The sequence below is a fragment of the Bufo bufo genome, chromosome 1 (assembly GCF_905171765.1).
Source record: "Bufo bufo chromosome 1, aBufBuf1.1, whole genome shotgun sequence".
NCBI classification, from domain to species: Eukaryota; Metazoa; Chordata; class Amphibia; order Anura; family Bufonidae; genus Bufo; species Bufo bufo.
This window is the reverse complement of record NC_053389.1, coordinates 675,771,146-675,785,571: the sequence shown is the minus strand read 5'-3', so window position 1 is coordinate 675,785,571 and position 14,426 is coordinate 675,771,146. Positions and strand designations below refer to the sequence as shown.

Below are 14,426 nucleotides of genomic sequence, written 5' to 3'. Positions count from 1 at the left end.
GCAGGCATCCTCAAACTGCGGCCCTCCAGCTGTTGCAAAACTACAACTCCCAGCATGCCCGAACAGCCTACAGGTATCAGCCTACAGCAGGGCATTGTGGGAGTTGTAGTTTTACAACAGCTGGAGGGCCGCAGTTTGAGGATGCCTGGTCTATGGTGTCGCATCTGCGACATGCAACATGCTGCGACTGCGACGCAACAGTCGCATGAAAAATTCATTTTTTTGCTACTATTGTGTCGCAGTCGCAGCATGTTGCATGTCGCAGTGCGACACCATAGACTATCATTATGAAAATTGTCGTGCGACACATGTTGCAGTGTAGCCCTAGCCTAAATCCGGCCGCCCCGCTTACTGTGGGTTAAAAGTCTTCGTCTCTCGACTGTGCCCTTAGCAACAGTAACCATGGTGAGGCCGTGCTTCTTGCGGAGGGCGTGATTTACTTCCCCTGCAGCTAATGGGCGAGTGTGTTTAGAATGTCGTCACGGCCTCTCAGCCAATAGGTGCGGGCGCTGGTGACGTGGTTCCTGGGCAGTAGGCAGCGTGTGGAGGTGCGCTGCCCCTGCATTCTGTAGAGCATATCGGCTCCCTGGCCGGTGATATATCACGACATTGGCGCTGTGGGAGATACTGAAACTGTGAGTCGGAAAAAATGGGTGCAGTAAATGTCGCAGCGACCAGCGCCTGACAGTATGTAGGCCGAGGAGGACAAAGGGACGGCGGGGAAGCACTGCTTATCCAGAGTGAGGGGGAGATACAAACATGGCTCCAGTGCTGGTGGTGGAGCTGAGACACCCCTGCCCCCAGGTGACACTGTGAGGGGCATGTGCCATGTCAGGCTGGTGGTCACTCTGTGTTCTCTTCTTGGGAGGGGTAACGCACAAACAGTGGGATTCTGCTATTTTGTGCGTTTTGTTTACACTGTTTATTGGGGAGCCGCCCCCTTGTTCTGATGGTGAGGTCTCTGCCTCTGTGTCCTACGTTTAGGCCAGGGCTAGATGGTGACACCTGTCGTGGCCAGGATTGCTGAGCAGCAGTGATCCCATAGAAATGAATGGGATCGCCGTGGCATTCGCAAGACGTACACGGCCGGATCTGCTGCAGCTATCCCATTCATTTCTGTGGGATCACTGCTGCTCAGCGATCCTGGCCGCGACAGGTGAGCCTTACGGAGCTGGTATTTAAGTGGGTTCGGCTACTTTCACATCTGCGCTTTTCTTTTCCGCTATTGAGATGCATCATAGGGTCTCAATACCGGAGGAAAACGCTTCAGTTTTGACCCCATTCATTGTCAATGGGGGCAAAACAGAACAGAGTGCCCCAGAATGCCATCCATTCTGTTTCATTGCATTCCCATGCCGGACACAAAAGCGCGTAAGACACAATGTAAGTCAATGGTGGCGGACCCGGTGCCCATTGACTTACAGTGGTTTCAGAGATGGATCCGTCATGGCTATTTTAGAGATAATACAAACGGATCCGTTCATAACGGAGGCAGACGGTTGTATTATCTTAACGGAAGCGGTTTTGCTGATCCGTGACGGATGTGAAAGTATATTCTCTGGCAGGATGGAATTGATAAAACAAAAGAATGACTCCCCTCTCTGATCCTCGACATCGCCTGCTGCTCTCTCCTTTTTGAACTTGCCATGGCAGGAAGGAAATGCATGGTCAGCCAATCACTGACCAAGTCCGGTCGCTGCAGTGGTCATTGATTGGCTGAGCAGCCACTTCCTGTGTACCAAGCTGGGAAGCGGTAAGGGTAGAAGCTGCGGCAGCAGGAGATCAGTGAGGTGAGGAATGCCTCTATATTTTTTAACCTATTCTGCCCCTCATCTAGAACTTCATCATACCAGGCAACCCCTTTAAAGTCAGCTTCTAGCACCTGCCTTAAAGGGGTTTCCATGACCAAGTCTCTACTGCCTGATGACCAGTGCCAGTTTGCAATGTACTTGGGCTGCTGAAACAGTAGGGATTTCCAGAATCAGGATTGTCTAGTGTATGGGGTGCGGGCGTACACTGACATGAGAGGTGGAATGGATGGCCTCGTGTAGCACTCTGGGAGATGTAGTCATCACAGGAAACTGCCGTGGCCTGGAAGTGTGGCATGTAACAAGTGGTCGTGTGATCTGTCCCTAGACTAGATTCACAAAGCTGCACCACAGCAAGGCAGAGGTTTTCAGCCTATTTACATGCATGTATCATATAGGGCTGGGCGATATGGCCTAAAATCTATATCGCGATATAATTTGAACTATGTGCGATAACGATATATATTGCAATATTTTATTTTCTTTCTTATACATACAAATTACATTGCCACCATCATCCATGTCCCCCAGCCAGCCCCATGCCATAGCCATCCTGCAACCCAACCGCTGCCCCCCCAGGCAGATATTGGCCCCTGCTAATATACAGTACTTACCTTTCCTGCAGGGTGCACAGCTGGCTGATGGAGACCGCAGGAGACGGGCCACGTCTTCTTCCCAGCATGCACTGGTAGGGACCTGACGTCACACACAGTCAGCCAGCGCGCTGACGATGTGTACACGCAAGGCCCTGGCCAGTGCGGTGCAGAGTCAGGAGGCCACGGAGCGGTGAGTGAGAAGCTTCTTCAATTCACTACCGCTCCGTGGTCATCTATCGTGATAGGGCGATATAAATTTGGGCAACAATATAGATTCTGTCTATATCGTGTATATCGTTTATATCGCCCTCTCCTAGTATCACAGTGTCGCTGTGGTTTCCTGCTGGAGAAATAAATAAATAAAAAAAAAACTTCAGTATTAGTGAATTTACATGACCAAAAAGAGCATTTAGGTAATTCGCTCCTCTTAGGCGACTTTCACACTAGCGTTTTAGTTTTCCGGTATTGAGATCCGTCATGGGGCTCAATACCGGAAAAAAATGCTTCAGTTTTGTCTCCATTCATTGTCAATGGGGACAAAACTGAACAGAACTGAATGCTCTAAAATGCATTCCATTCTCATACCGGAGAGCAAACCGCAACATGTATTTTGCTTTCCGTCCTGGGATGCGGCGCAAGACTGATTCGGCATGACCCCCAATACAAATCAACGGGGACGGATCAGTTTTCTCTGACAATAGAAAACGGATCAGTCCTCCATTGACTTTCAGTGGAGTTAATGACGGATCCGTCTTGGCAATGTTACAGTTAATACAACCGGATCTGTTCATAACGGATGCAGATGGTTGTATTATCCGTAACGGAAGCGTTTTTGATGAACCCTGCCGGATCCAGTAAAAGCGCTAGTGTGAAAGTAGCCTTAGTGATGTGGTGAGGGCAGATATCTGTGGAATGGTTTATCTGACTTGTTCGATATCCTGGTTGTTATCAGGTGCCGTCCTTCATGACAGATGTCAACGACCTCAATAGGAGCCTAAACCAGGTACAGATTTGTGATTAGCGGAGTCTGTCACCGTGAAATTCACTGTTAAGCCTCATTCACACGTCAGTGTGCGGTACGCGTTCTCCACGGACAGCACACGTCCCCATTCACTTTAATGTGTGCATTTACACATCCGTGTTTTAGCACGGATGCCTGCTCTATTTTGTCTGTGTTCATGGATCCATCACCCCCATTATAGTCGGAGTCTGTGAAAACCATAGATGCCATCCTTATTTACCGAATCATTAGGAAGAGATGCTTTGAAACATTTTCAGCTGCACAGTGTCCGTGAAACACTGATGACACACGTACAGCAAAAAACGGACACGTGGAACACACACAGATCCTTCAGACATATTCACTGAAGCATCACTGACCACCTTGTCATGGATTTGAGCACGGCCACGGACGTGTGAATGAGGCTTTAACCCCTTGAGGACCGGGACAGACCATTTTTTGCAAATCTGACATGTCACTTTATGTGGTGATAACTTTAAAACGCTTTTAGTTATCTTGGCCGTTCTGAGATTGTTTTCTCTTCACGTATTGTACTTCATGACACTGGTAAAATTGAGTCAAAAAAATTATTTATTTATAAAAAAATTCAAAATGTACCAAAAATTTGGAAAAATTAGCTAATTTCCAAATTTCAATTTCTCTACTTTTATAATACATATTAATACCTCCAAAAATAGTTATTACCTTATATTTCCCATATGTCTACTTCATCTTTGAATCATTTTGTGAATGCCATTTTATTTTTGGGGGACGTTAGAAGGCTTAGAAATTTAGAAGCAAATCTTGAAATATTTCAGAAAATTTCTAAAACCCACTTTTTCAGGGCCAGTTAAGGTCTGAAGTCACTTTGCGAGGCTTACATAATAGAAACCACCCCAAAATGACCCCATTTTAGAAACTACACCCCTCAAGGTATTCAAAAATGATTTTACAAACTTTGATAACCCTTTAGGTGTTCCACAAGAATTAATGGAAAATGGAGATAAAATGTAAAAATTTAACTGTTTTGGCAGATTTTCCATTTTAAGATTTTTTTTTTTTCCAGTTACAAAGCAAGGATTAACAGCCAAACAAAACTCAATATTTATAGCTCTGATTCTGTAGTTTACAGAAACACCCCATATGTGGTCGTAAACCGCTTTACGGGCACACGGCAGGGCGCAGAAGGAAAGGAATGCCATACGGTTTTTGGAAGGCAGATTTTGCTGGACTGGTTTTTTTGACACCATGTCCCATTTGAAGCCCCCCTGATGCACCCCTAGAGTAGAAACTCCAAAAAAGTGGCCCCATTTTAGAAACTACGGGATAGGGTGGCAGTATTGTTGGTACTATTTTAGGGTACATATGATTTTTGGTTGCTCTATATTATACTTTTTGTGAGGCAAGATAACAAGAAATAGCTGTTTTGGCACCGTTTTAATTTTTTGTTGTTTACAACATTCATCTGACCGGTTAGATCATGTGATATTTTTATAGACCAGGTTGTCACGGATGCGGTGATACCTAATATGCATACTTTTTTTTTTTTTTTTTTATATGTAAGTTTTACACAATGATTTCATTTTTGAAGCAAAAAAATCATGCTTTAGTGTTTCCATAGTCTGAGAGCCATCATTTTTTCAGTTTTTGGGCGATTACCTTGGGTAGGGTATGATTCTTGCGGGATGAGATGACTGTTTTATTGGCACTATTTTGGGGTGCGTGTGACTTTTTGATCGCTTGCTATTACACTTTTTGTGATGTAAGGTGAAAATAAAATGGTTTATTTAGCACAGTTTTTATTTTAATTTTTTTTCGGTGTTCATCTGAGGGGTTAGGTCATGTGATATGTTTATAGAGCCGGTCGATACGGACGCGGCGATACCTAATATGTATACTTTTTTTTTTTTTTTTTTTTTTGGGACTTTATTTGGGGAAAATGACGTTTTTGTTTATTTTTACTTGAAACTTTTATTTTTTGGGGGAAAAACGTAATTTTTTTTAAACTTTTTTTTTTTTTTTCACTTTATTTTTTGTCCCACTCTGGGACTTGAACTTTTGGGGGTCTAATCCTTTACCATGCATTCCAATACTTCTGTATTGGAATGCATTGGCTGTATGAGTAATACTGTGTGTATTACTCATACAGCTTCCGGCCTGTGAGATCCAGGGGGCTGGATCTCACAGGCTCGTCACCGGAAGGCAGCGCAGATGCCTCAGGAAGGCATCGCGCTGCCTTCCATGCCATCGGCTCCCCCCCCACAGCCCCATGGGGACCCGATGGCGCAGCCGCCGCACTATAGAAAGCCGCAAACCGCAGGTCTAAATTGACCTGCAGTTTGTGGCGATCACCGACACGGGGGATGGGGGTCACGGGACCCCCCTGTGCATTTAGCCGGGGTGCCTGCTCAATGATTTGAGCAGGCACCTTGTTCTGATCACTGCCCGGCGGTGATCGGAACAACACATGACGTACCGGGTCATGGGTCCTTAAGGACTCGGGAACCATGCCGTACCGATACGTCATGGGTCTCTAATGGGTTAAGTAGCATGCTACATAGAGCGGCGCCCAGGGATCTCCCTGCACTTACTATTATTCCTGTGCGCTGCTCTTTTCGCCCTCTGTGGCCTAGTTACCGTCTCCTGCTCCGTATGCTAATTACTATCGGAGCAATGGGGAGGAGACATCAGCTTTTCTCCTGGGCGTTCCTTCTCCCTGCTGTGACGTTCTGCGATTGGACAACGCTACAGCCTCCTCCACATTGCTCCGATGTGTGTGGACTTGTACACGTAGCCGCTTTGCAGATTTGCTCTATAGATGCATTTGCTTTTTCAGCCCAAGATGTCGACACTGACCTCATAGAGTGGGCTTCAGAGTTTTTGGTGGAACCACTCCTGAAAATTTGTAGGCTTCGGAGATTGCAATTTTTATCCACCTAGACAGGGAGCTTTTTGTAGCTTTATGACCTTTTTATTTGCCTTGAGAAACTGCACAAACAAGTATTCTGATTTTTCTAAATTATTTAGTAGCTTCTAGATAGATCAGAATTGCCCTTCTCACATCCAATTTATGAAATCAGATTTCTCCTTCTGATTTCTGATCCATACAAAACGAGGGAACGATAATCTCTTCCTGCCTGTGAAAATTGGATACAACCTTGGGTAAGAAAGTTTCATCCAGTCTGAACACTATTCTGTCTGGGAAAAACCATGAAGAAATGTTCTCAACTACTTTTTGAGCCTGAATCTCACCTACTCTGCGCGCAGAAGTAATGGCCACTAAAAATAATGTCTTGACAGAGAGATATCTTCGAGAGGCTTCAGACAGTGATTCAAAGGGAGAAACTGTTAATCCTGACACGACTAGGTTAAGAAACATAGAATGTGTCGGCAGATAAGAACCATTTGGCCCATCTAGTCTGCCCAATATACTAAATACTATGGATAGCCCCCGGCCCTATCTTATATGAAGGATGGCCTTATGCCTATCCCATGCATGCTTAAACTCCTTCACTGTATTTGCAGCTACCACTTCTGCAGGAAGGCTATTCCATGCATCCACTACTCTCTCAGTAAAGTAATACTTCCTGATAGGAGATACAACTGGTCTTAGGGAAGGCCTCAAACTAGCCGCTCCTTTGAGAAAACGGATGATCCATAGGTGATCAGCAATTTTTTTATCGAAAACCGAGCTTAATGCGGACACATGAACTCTCAGGGTATTCGAACGTAACCCTTTTTCGAACCCTAGTACTGTCTGAATAGAATACATTTGTGCAGCCTTTTTTGATTGAATACACCAGTAACACAATCTCTTCCAAACTTTAGAATACATTTTTGAGGTTACGTCCTTTCTGCTGGCTGTTATGGTATTAATTATAGGATTCAGTGTAGATCATACCCACCCTATTAATAGATCTAAGTAGCTACTTCTTCTGGAACGTTCTCTTAACGGTGGGATACCGTAGATAATTGTCTTTTTTTTTTTTTTTTCAACCAACTGAATACGACCAGACGCTGGGTTATCGCGTAGCCTTTATTGGTTTTTGTCTTATTTACATTGCATATGACATCTGATGTTATATGTTTACTTTTGCTGAATACATTCTGCCTTGTTCACTTTACTTTATACAATTGTGCATACAGATGAAACAGATTTGTATTGCTGTATTTCAATAAAAATACAAATATATAAATTATAGCATCAGACCGGCCTTTGAACTTTAATGTCACCTTCTGAGGTTCCATGCAGCTAGATGTAAACTCTCTGTCCTGGGATGGAGCACTGGACCTTGAGATAATAGATCCTGTACCCAGGGAAGCACCCACGGGCTTTGGACTGAGAGGAGTTTCAGAGGGGGGACCAGGATTTTTTTTTGGCCATAAAGGGGCTCTCAAGATGAGCTTTTTCCTGACACCTCTTTTTTTTAGAATCCTGGAAATCAGTGGAAAGGGAGGAAATGCATATGCAAGATGAAAATGAAAATGCCATCTTCGGCCAGTGCATCTACCCCTATGTTTCCGTCGATTGGGTTGAGGGAGAAAAACTTTTTCAGCTTTGTATTCTTTGCTGATGCGAGCAGGTCTACTTGGGGAATTCCTCATCTGTACGCTATCTGGAGAAAAATCTGACTTTTTAAACTCTGTTCTGATGAATTTAGGGCAACCCTGCTTAGAAAGTCTGCTTTTACGTTTAGGGAGCCTTTTAAATGTACTGCAGACAAGGACCACAGATGAATCTCTGACCAAGAAAAGATCTTTTCCGCCACTTGATTTAGGGCTACACTCCTTGTTCCTCCCTGCCGGTTTAGATAGGCCACTACTGTGGTGTTCTCTGGTCTCACTTGTATGTCTTTTCCTTCCATGTTTTGAGAGAGAGCATTTACTGCCTCCCAGACTGCGATTTAATTCCCTCCGTTTGGAGGATAGAACTAGGGCTGAAACGATTACTTCATTTTTTGCATCGAGGATTTGTTTGTGTCATGTGACCCGCCGGCCTGTAACGCGCTGCACTGGATCCTGACACATCGTCAGGTCATAGTGCATGTAAGCGCGCACTATGTGTGACGTGAGAATCCAGTGCAGCGCGTGGATAAGAGGAAGGAGCTGTGGAGCGGCTCCCCTACAGGAAAGGTAAGTATTTTTTTTTTCACTGGCGCCGGGGACATGGCACTGAAGGGGGACAGCCGGCAATGAATGGCATGGAGGGGCTGACCTGATGGCACTGGGGGACGTGGACGGGCTGACCTGATGGCACTGGGGGACGTGGACGGGCTGACCTGATGGCACTGGGGGACGTGGACGGGCTGACCTGATGGCACTGGGGGACGTGGAGGACATGGCAATGGATGGCATGGAGGGGCTGATGGCACTAGGGGAGTGGAGCTTAAGGCACTTGGGCTGATTGCACAGGGGGGAACGAAGGGTGTTGGGGACTGATGGCAGGGGGTCTAATCAGTTTTTATAAAGGAAAAGTCAATCAATTATTATTTTTTCTTATTATCGATAGAATACTCGATTACTGACCTAATCGTTTACTGCAGCCCTAGATAAAACTATTTGTTCTTTGGACCATTGACCCTGGAAAGAGTGTTGAGAGCAATGAGCCCCCCCCCCCCCCCCCCAACCCCACAGGCTTGCATCCGTCGTAATTCTTTCTCCAGAATGAGGCAGATTTACCTACTGGTACATAGTAAAAATGAAAGGTATCCTTCCGTTCAGCTAAGGTAGCCCTAGAAGGCACTGCCTGTGAATTTCCTGGTGACAGATTCTCTTTTAACTTGTTGAATTGTCGCACCCATAATGACAACCTTGAGACTGTGGACCTGACATACATCTATGGCATATGCACAGGTATAGCTTCTATGAAAGCTTTGATCAGTTAAGAGTCCTGTCAGGACAAGCCATAAGTAAGTGAGCACTGCCTCTTCCCTGCGCCCAGTGCCAGCAGCAGCGCCTGCAGTCATCAGTGAGCTGTGGTAGATTGTGTATGAGTAGTTGGCTCTGCTCTTTATTTTTTTCATTTCTACAAATAACAGAAGAAGTGCCGTATCTGAGACCCAAACTAACCTGACTGTGCTCTGTAATGTAACTTTTAGGCAAGCCGATGGACCCCAGTAGGAGTCAGCTGGACTCCGAGTTTTCTCATCAGGATACACCATGTCTGATTGTGGAAGACTCCCAGCCAGAAAGTATGGGAACAGAAGAAGATCTGGACCGCGCACGCTTTGGTCTGCTTGCGCAGCATCTTCCGCATCTGGAATCACAAGTGGAAAGCCCTGTCATGGTAGGAGTGTTATTCCAGTATGTTGTATGCTTCAATCCAATATACTCATCAATGAAGCAAGGTGGAAGAGAGAGTTTGTGGAGATAATGAAACTCTTAAAATAAAGACTTTTTTAAAATATGCTAATGCACTATTAGGGCGTTGCTTCAGCACCTAGAGGCTCTGTCTTCGTACCCTTTGGCATGCCTAGGTCCAGTTGATTGACTTTCGAGTTCTCCTCTTCCCGTAAATCCTGCGCCGTCCCGTTTAGTATTCGGGGCAGGCGCAGTGAATGAAGGATGCTCTCCTGCTGCCGGCTTCCTCAGCACCTAGAGGCGCCTGCTGCCGAAGGAAGGAAGCCGGCAGCAGGAGCGCGTCCTTCACTCACTGCTCTTGCGCCGAATACTAAACTGGACGCCGCAGGTGCGGGATTTATGAAACACTGAGGAGAACTCGAAAGTCAATCAACTGTACCTGGGCGTGCCAAAGGGTGCGTAGACCGAACCTCTAGGTGCTGAAGCACTGCCCTAATTGCACCTAGAGGCTTATTAGCATATTTTAAAAGTCTTTATTTTAAGAGAACGGCGGCAGGCAGGGAGTTATAAAGCATACTGTTATGTACTGCTGACATTAGCACATCGCTAATATCAGTCAGCTACATAACGTTATTTCTCATGATGGAAACCCTTTAAGAAACTCTCACATCTTAGCAATATGCCATCACTTCTTCCAGTGGGAAACAAAGGTCTTCTGGTAGGACCGCATGTCATTGGTGGGACTCCATTGATCAAAAAGACTGTGGTGCTAACTGAACCGAACAATGGGACTACACACACACGAGAAAAGCCTGGGCGATCAGTGGCAATCGACATCATTCCATTGTGGCCATGTGAATTAGTGAATTACTTTATTAATTATTCATTGCTTTACTTATTTTAGGATTTTGTGCCTGGTAAACCTACCATTGGTGTTAAAGAAAGCATCGAGATACGCGAGTCCTCAAAAGAAAATCATCTAGGTAATGTAATCAGAGCGGCCTGTAACATTTCCTGCAAATAACTGGTGACTGTTCTGTCAGTTTGTAGTTAGTTCCACGTTTTGCACTTATGCTGTATGTACCCCGTATGAATGGAATGGTGGTCAAGCATGCATGCCACTGCTCCATTCATCTCTATGGGACTGCTGACGAGAAGCAAATAAATGCAGTGGCAATGCACATCCTCGTCCACCACTCCATTCATATGGGGGGGGGAGGGGGAGATACAGGACCCACTTTTTCATAATCTGTGGAAATCCCAGTGGTTGGATCTCAACTTAGCCTGCATACATTTAAAATGTGGCACAACCCTTTTAATGGTGATCTATCCTCAGATGCTTTAGGGAGTCGCTATGCTCACTGGAGCTCTGGGGTGCGCAGCTGCCTCTTGGTATCTTGATAAGCACAGTACCATACATCATATAGTGGCTGTACTTGGTATTGCAGCTCAGCCCCATTGACTTGAATGCAGAGAAACATTGTTGTGACTACTTCACTGTCAGGATATATAAGGTTTAGATTCAGTGTAAAAGATCAACATCTGTATAATGGATGTGCAGTTATAGGACAAAACACTCTACATTGCAGATGTGTGCATTAAAGAAGTTCTCAAAAATTTAAAATTTGATGACCTATCTGTAGGATAGATCATCAGTATCTGTTTGGACACTCACCAACCAGCTCTTCTGCAGTAACTCCGGTCCCAGAACCACACAGCTACACCTACTGTGTAGTAGATGGAGCCGCTTACTGCACTACCACTCCTATGCAAGTCAACGTGAGCAGCACTGTAGTAACCAGCTCAATCCGTTACTAGTGTGATCCATGTAGAAATCCAGAAAAATAAAAAAATGGAGACAGCACGTCCAAATAGGGTGCAAAAAGTGGAATTTATTCCGGATGCTTGTGATAACACACCTTGTACCATAGTGTGCATGTGAGGTTGGGCGGGTAGCCTGCAGTATTGGAGCCGTTCATCTCGCCATGAGGGACGCCAACGGAAGATTGATGCAGGTGGAACGCATCTGCGTGTCAAGAGCGGGCTGCCGGAGTCGTCACTTCCGGTGTCAAGCCCTCGTGGAACGCATTTGCGTTCCAAAGTGGCACATCCGGTCAGGTGACTTCCGGATGTGGGTGCCGGTCATGTGTGGACCGCATTTGCGTTCCACCTGATACTTCCGGTTGTGTAAGAAACAGAATCAGATGATGCTCTCTGCAGTATAACTGTATTTGCGCACAAAATAGGCGTAGCGGCGCACAAAGTGGAGGGGATAATGGAATAATAAAGATAATTCTCCATGGCACTCTCCAATACTGTATGGTGCGCATGCGCAATGTTATAGAGTGCAATATCTATTGTGTATCCAAATGCAGGATCAAGGGAGGGCGTATGCGCAATGGGATAAGCCTATAAATATGCGTATTTTTGAGTATACCTGAGCACAACTTATGTGCTCCGCTCATGCGTAGCAAAGAAATCTTGCGTATGCCCCACCCACCTGCGAATTGAATTTTGATTGTGTCACGGGGCTCCATCCCTGTGTGACACTCACAAAATGTACAAACATAAACGGATAGATTTCTTTGGATACTGTTGCATAAAAAATGCGTATGGTCAGATACTGTGATCTGATATCACATGGCGTGTACATAATTCTGTATGATGAGACAATATCTGTAAAACTGCATATTTTATGGGTTTCTTACCCTACCCACGTATAATGGTGAAGTGAAAAAAGGGGGGTGAGCATGTGTAGAGTCCAAAAGTCCCAATGTAAATGTATCAGGAAAAGAACCTGAAAGATAAAAACAAAAGTTAAGCGCAGAGAAATCCGATGGTGCTTGTACACCTAAGAAAATTAAATACATGTTATTTAAAGGAAGGGGGTTATGGCAAAGTCAATGTTCATGCCCCTCGGTGTTAAAGTGTCCAACTTATCTATCCACTTGAGTTCACACTTTTCAAGAGTTTTTCTCGGTCGCCACCTCTTCTTTGCCTTGGTATGTGGTCTATGATACGGAAACGTAATTGGCTGATATTGTGTTTGGCCTCCACGAAATGCCTTGGAACTGGTTGTTCCACATTCTTTTTCCTGATGGTGGATTTATGCTTCGTAATCCGTTCCCTGCATTCCATAGTGGTTTCTCCTACATAGAGGAGACCACATGGACACTGTAGGGTGTAAATGACATATGACCACTGACAGGTTAGAAAGTGTCTGATATCACACTGTTTGCCTGTCCTGGGGTGAGAGAAATGTGGGCCTTTCATCATGGCATTGCAGTTGCTGCAATGGAGACATGGGTAGCAACCCTTCTTCTGGGGTGCCAAAAAGGTCTGCATCAGACCCCCTAAGGGACCTATATCTGATTTAATGAGGAAATCTTTTTTAGGTTTTTTGGTCTCTTGAAAGCCATGATCGGAGGGTCCTTCAATGTGTCTAAATCTGGATGGCCTCTACGAATGATGTCCCAATTTTCACGTATAATCTGTCCGATCTTGTTGCTATGGTGCCCATATGTGCTGACGAAGGGTATTCTGGATATTTCTTTCTTGCGGGTGCTGGTTAGTAGCTGTTCCCTCGGGATTTTTGAAATGTCCTTTTCATGTTCATTCAACAGCGGAGCCGGATATCCTCTAGCAAGAAATTTGTTCTTCATATCCTCCATTCTGTGTGTGCAGAGTGTTTCCTCACCGACTATCCGTCTTACTCTCATGAGTTGCGATCGGGGTAATGTGTTCACCATACTTCTCGGGTGGTGACTCTCAAATCGCAATAAATTGTTTCTATCCGTTTTTTTAGTGAAGAGATCCGTGGTAAGAGTATTCTCGTCGGTTTTGCACACTGAAACGTCAAGGAATTGAAGTTCCGAATATGAATGCACCATAGTAAATTGAAGATCCGGGTCTGATTCGTTGAGTTCTATCAAGAACTCTTGTAAGCTTAAGATGTCGCCATTCCAGATTGCAAACACGTCATCAATATACCGCCACCAACATTGTACGTGTGGAAACTTAGTGGATTTATACACAACCTCCTCTTCAAACTGATTCATGAAGATATTTGCGTAAGTGGGCGCTACGTTTGATCCCATAGCGGTCCCCCGTCGCTGTTTATAGAAGTCATTGCCGAATAGGAAATAATTTTTCGTCAGGACAATCCTGAGTAGATTCAGGAGAAATTCATTCAGATGGGAGGAAAAGTCAGATTTCCCCAGCATATTATTAACAGCATGTAAACCCTTGGTGTGCGATATCGATGTGTAAAGACTCACAACATCAAAGGAGACTAAAATTGCTGTGGTAGTGACTTTCAGTTCCTGTAATTTATTCAGGAAATCTGTAGTGTCACGTATGTAAGAGCGTGATTGTGTGGCGAATCGTCTCAGCATTTTGTCTAGGAAAGTTGCCATTGGTGTAAACAGGGAATCGTTTCCTGACACAATCGGGCGTCCTGGTGGGTTCTGTAGCTGTTTATGTATCTTTGGTAGGCAGTATATAACTGGAGTGACTGGGTTAGTCACTCGCAGATACTCAAATAGATCTTGATCGATCACATTATTGGTTACTGCCCCAGTTAGTATTTTGTTTATCTCATCCATGATCTTGAATTTTGGATCTCCTGTTAGCGGTTCATATACTGCCGTGTCTGTCAGTTGACGTCTTAGTTCAGCTATATAATCAGTTTTGTTCTGAACCACTACTGCTCCACCTTTGTCT

At 44.9% G+C, this 14,426-nt stretch overlaps 1 protein-coding gene across 2 annotated transcripts in view; it reads left to right on the top strand.

Moving 5' to 3' along the window:
• Positions 1-520: 520 nt before the first annotated feature.
• The window catches only part of TP53BP1 (tumor protein p53 binding protein 1), a 130,181-nt gene continuing 116,275 nt past the window's right edge, over positions 521-14,426 (top strand). For both annotated transcript variants that reach the window (XM_040414085.1, XM_040414084.1), the window contains exons 1-3: positions 521-635; positions 9,503-9,690; positions 10,609-10,687. In XM_040414085.1, the coding sequence (XP_040270019.1) occupies positions 9,511-9,690; positions 10,609-10,687 (259 nt within the window). In that variant the 5' untranslated portion in view covers positions 521-635; positions 9,503-9,510. The remainder of the gene's footprint in view (positions 636-9,502; positions 9,691-10,608; positions 10,688-14,426) is intronic.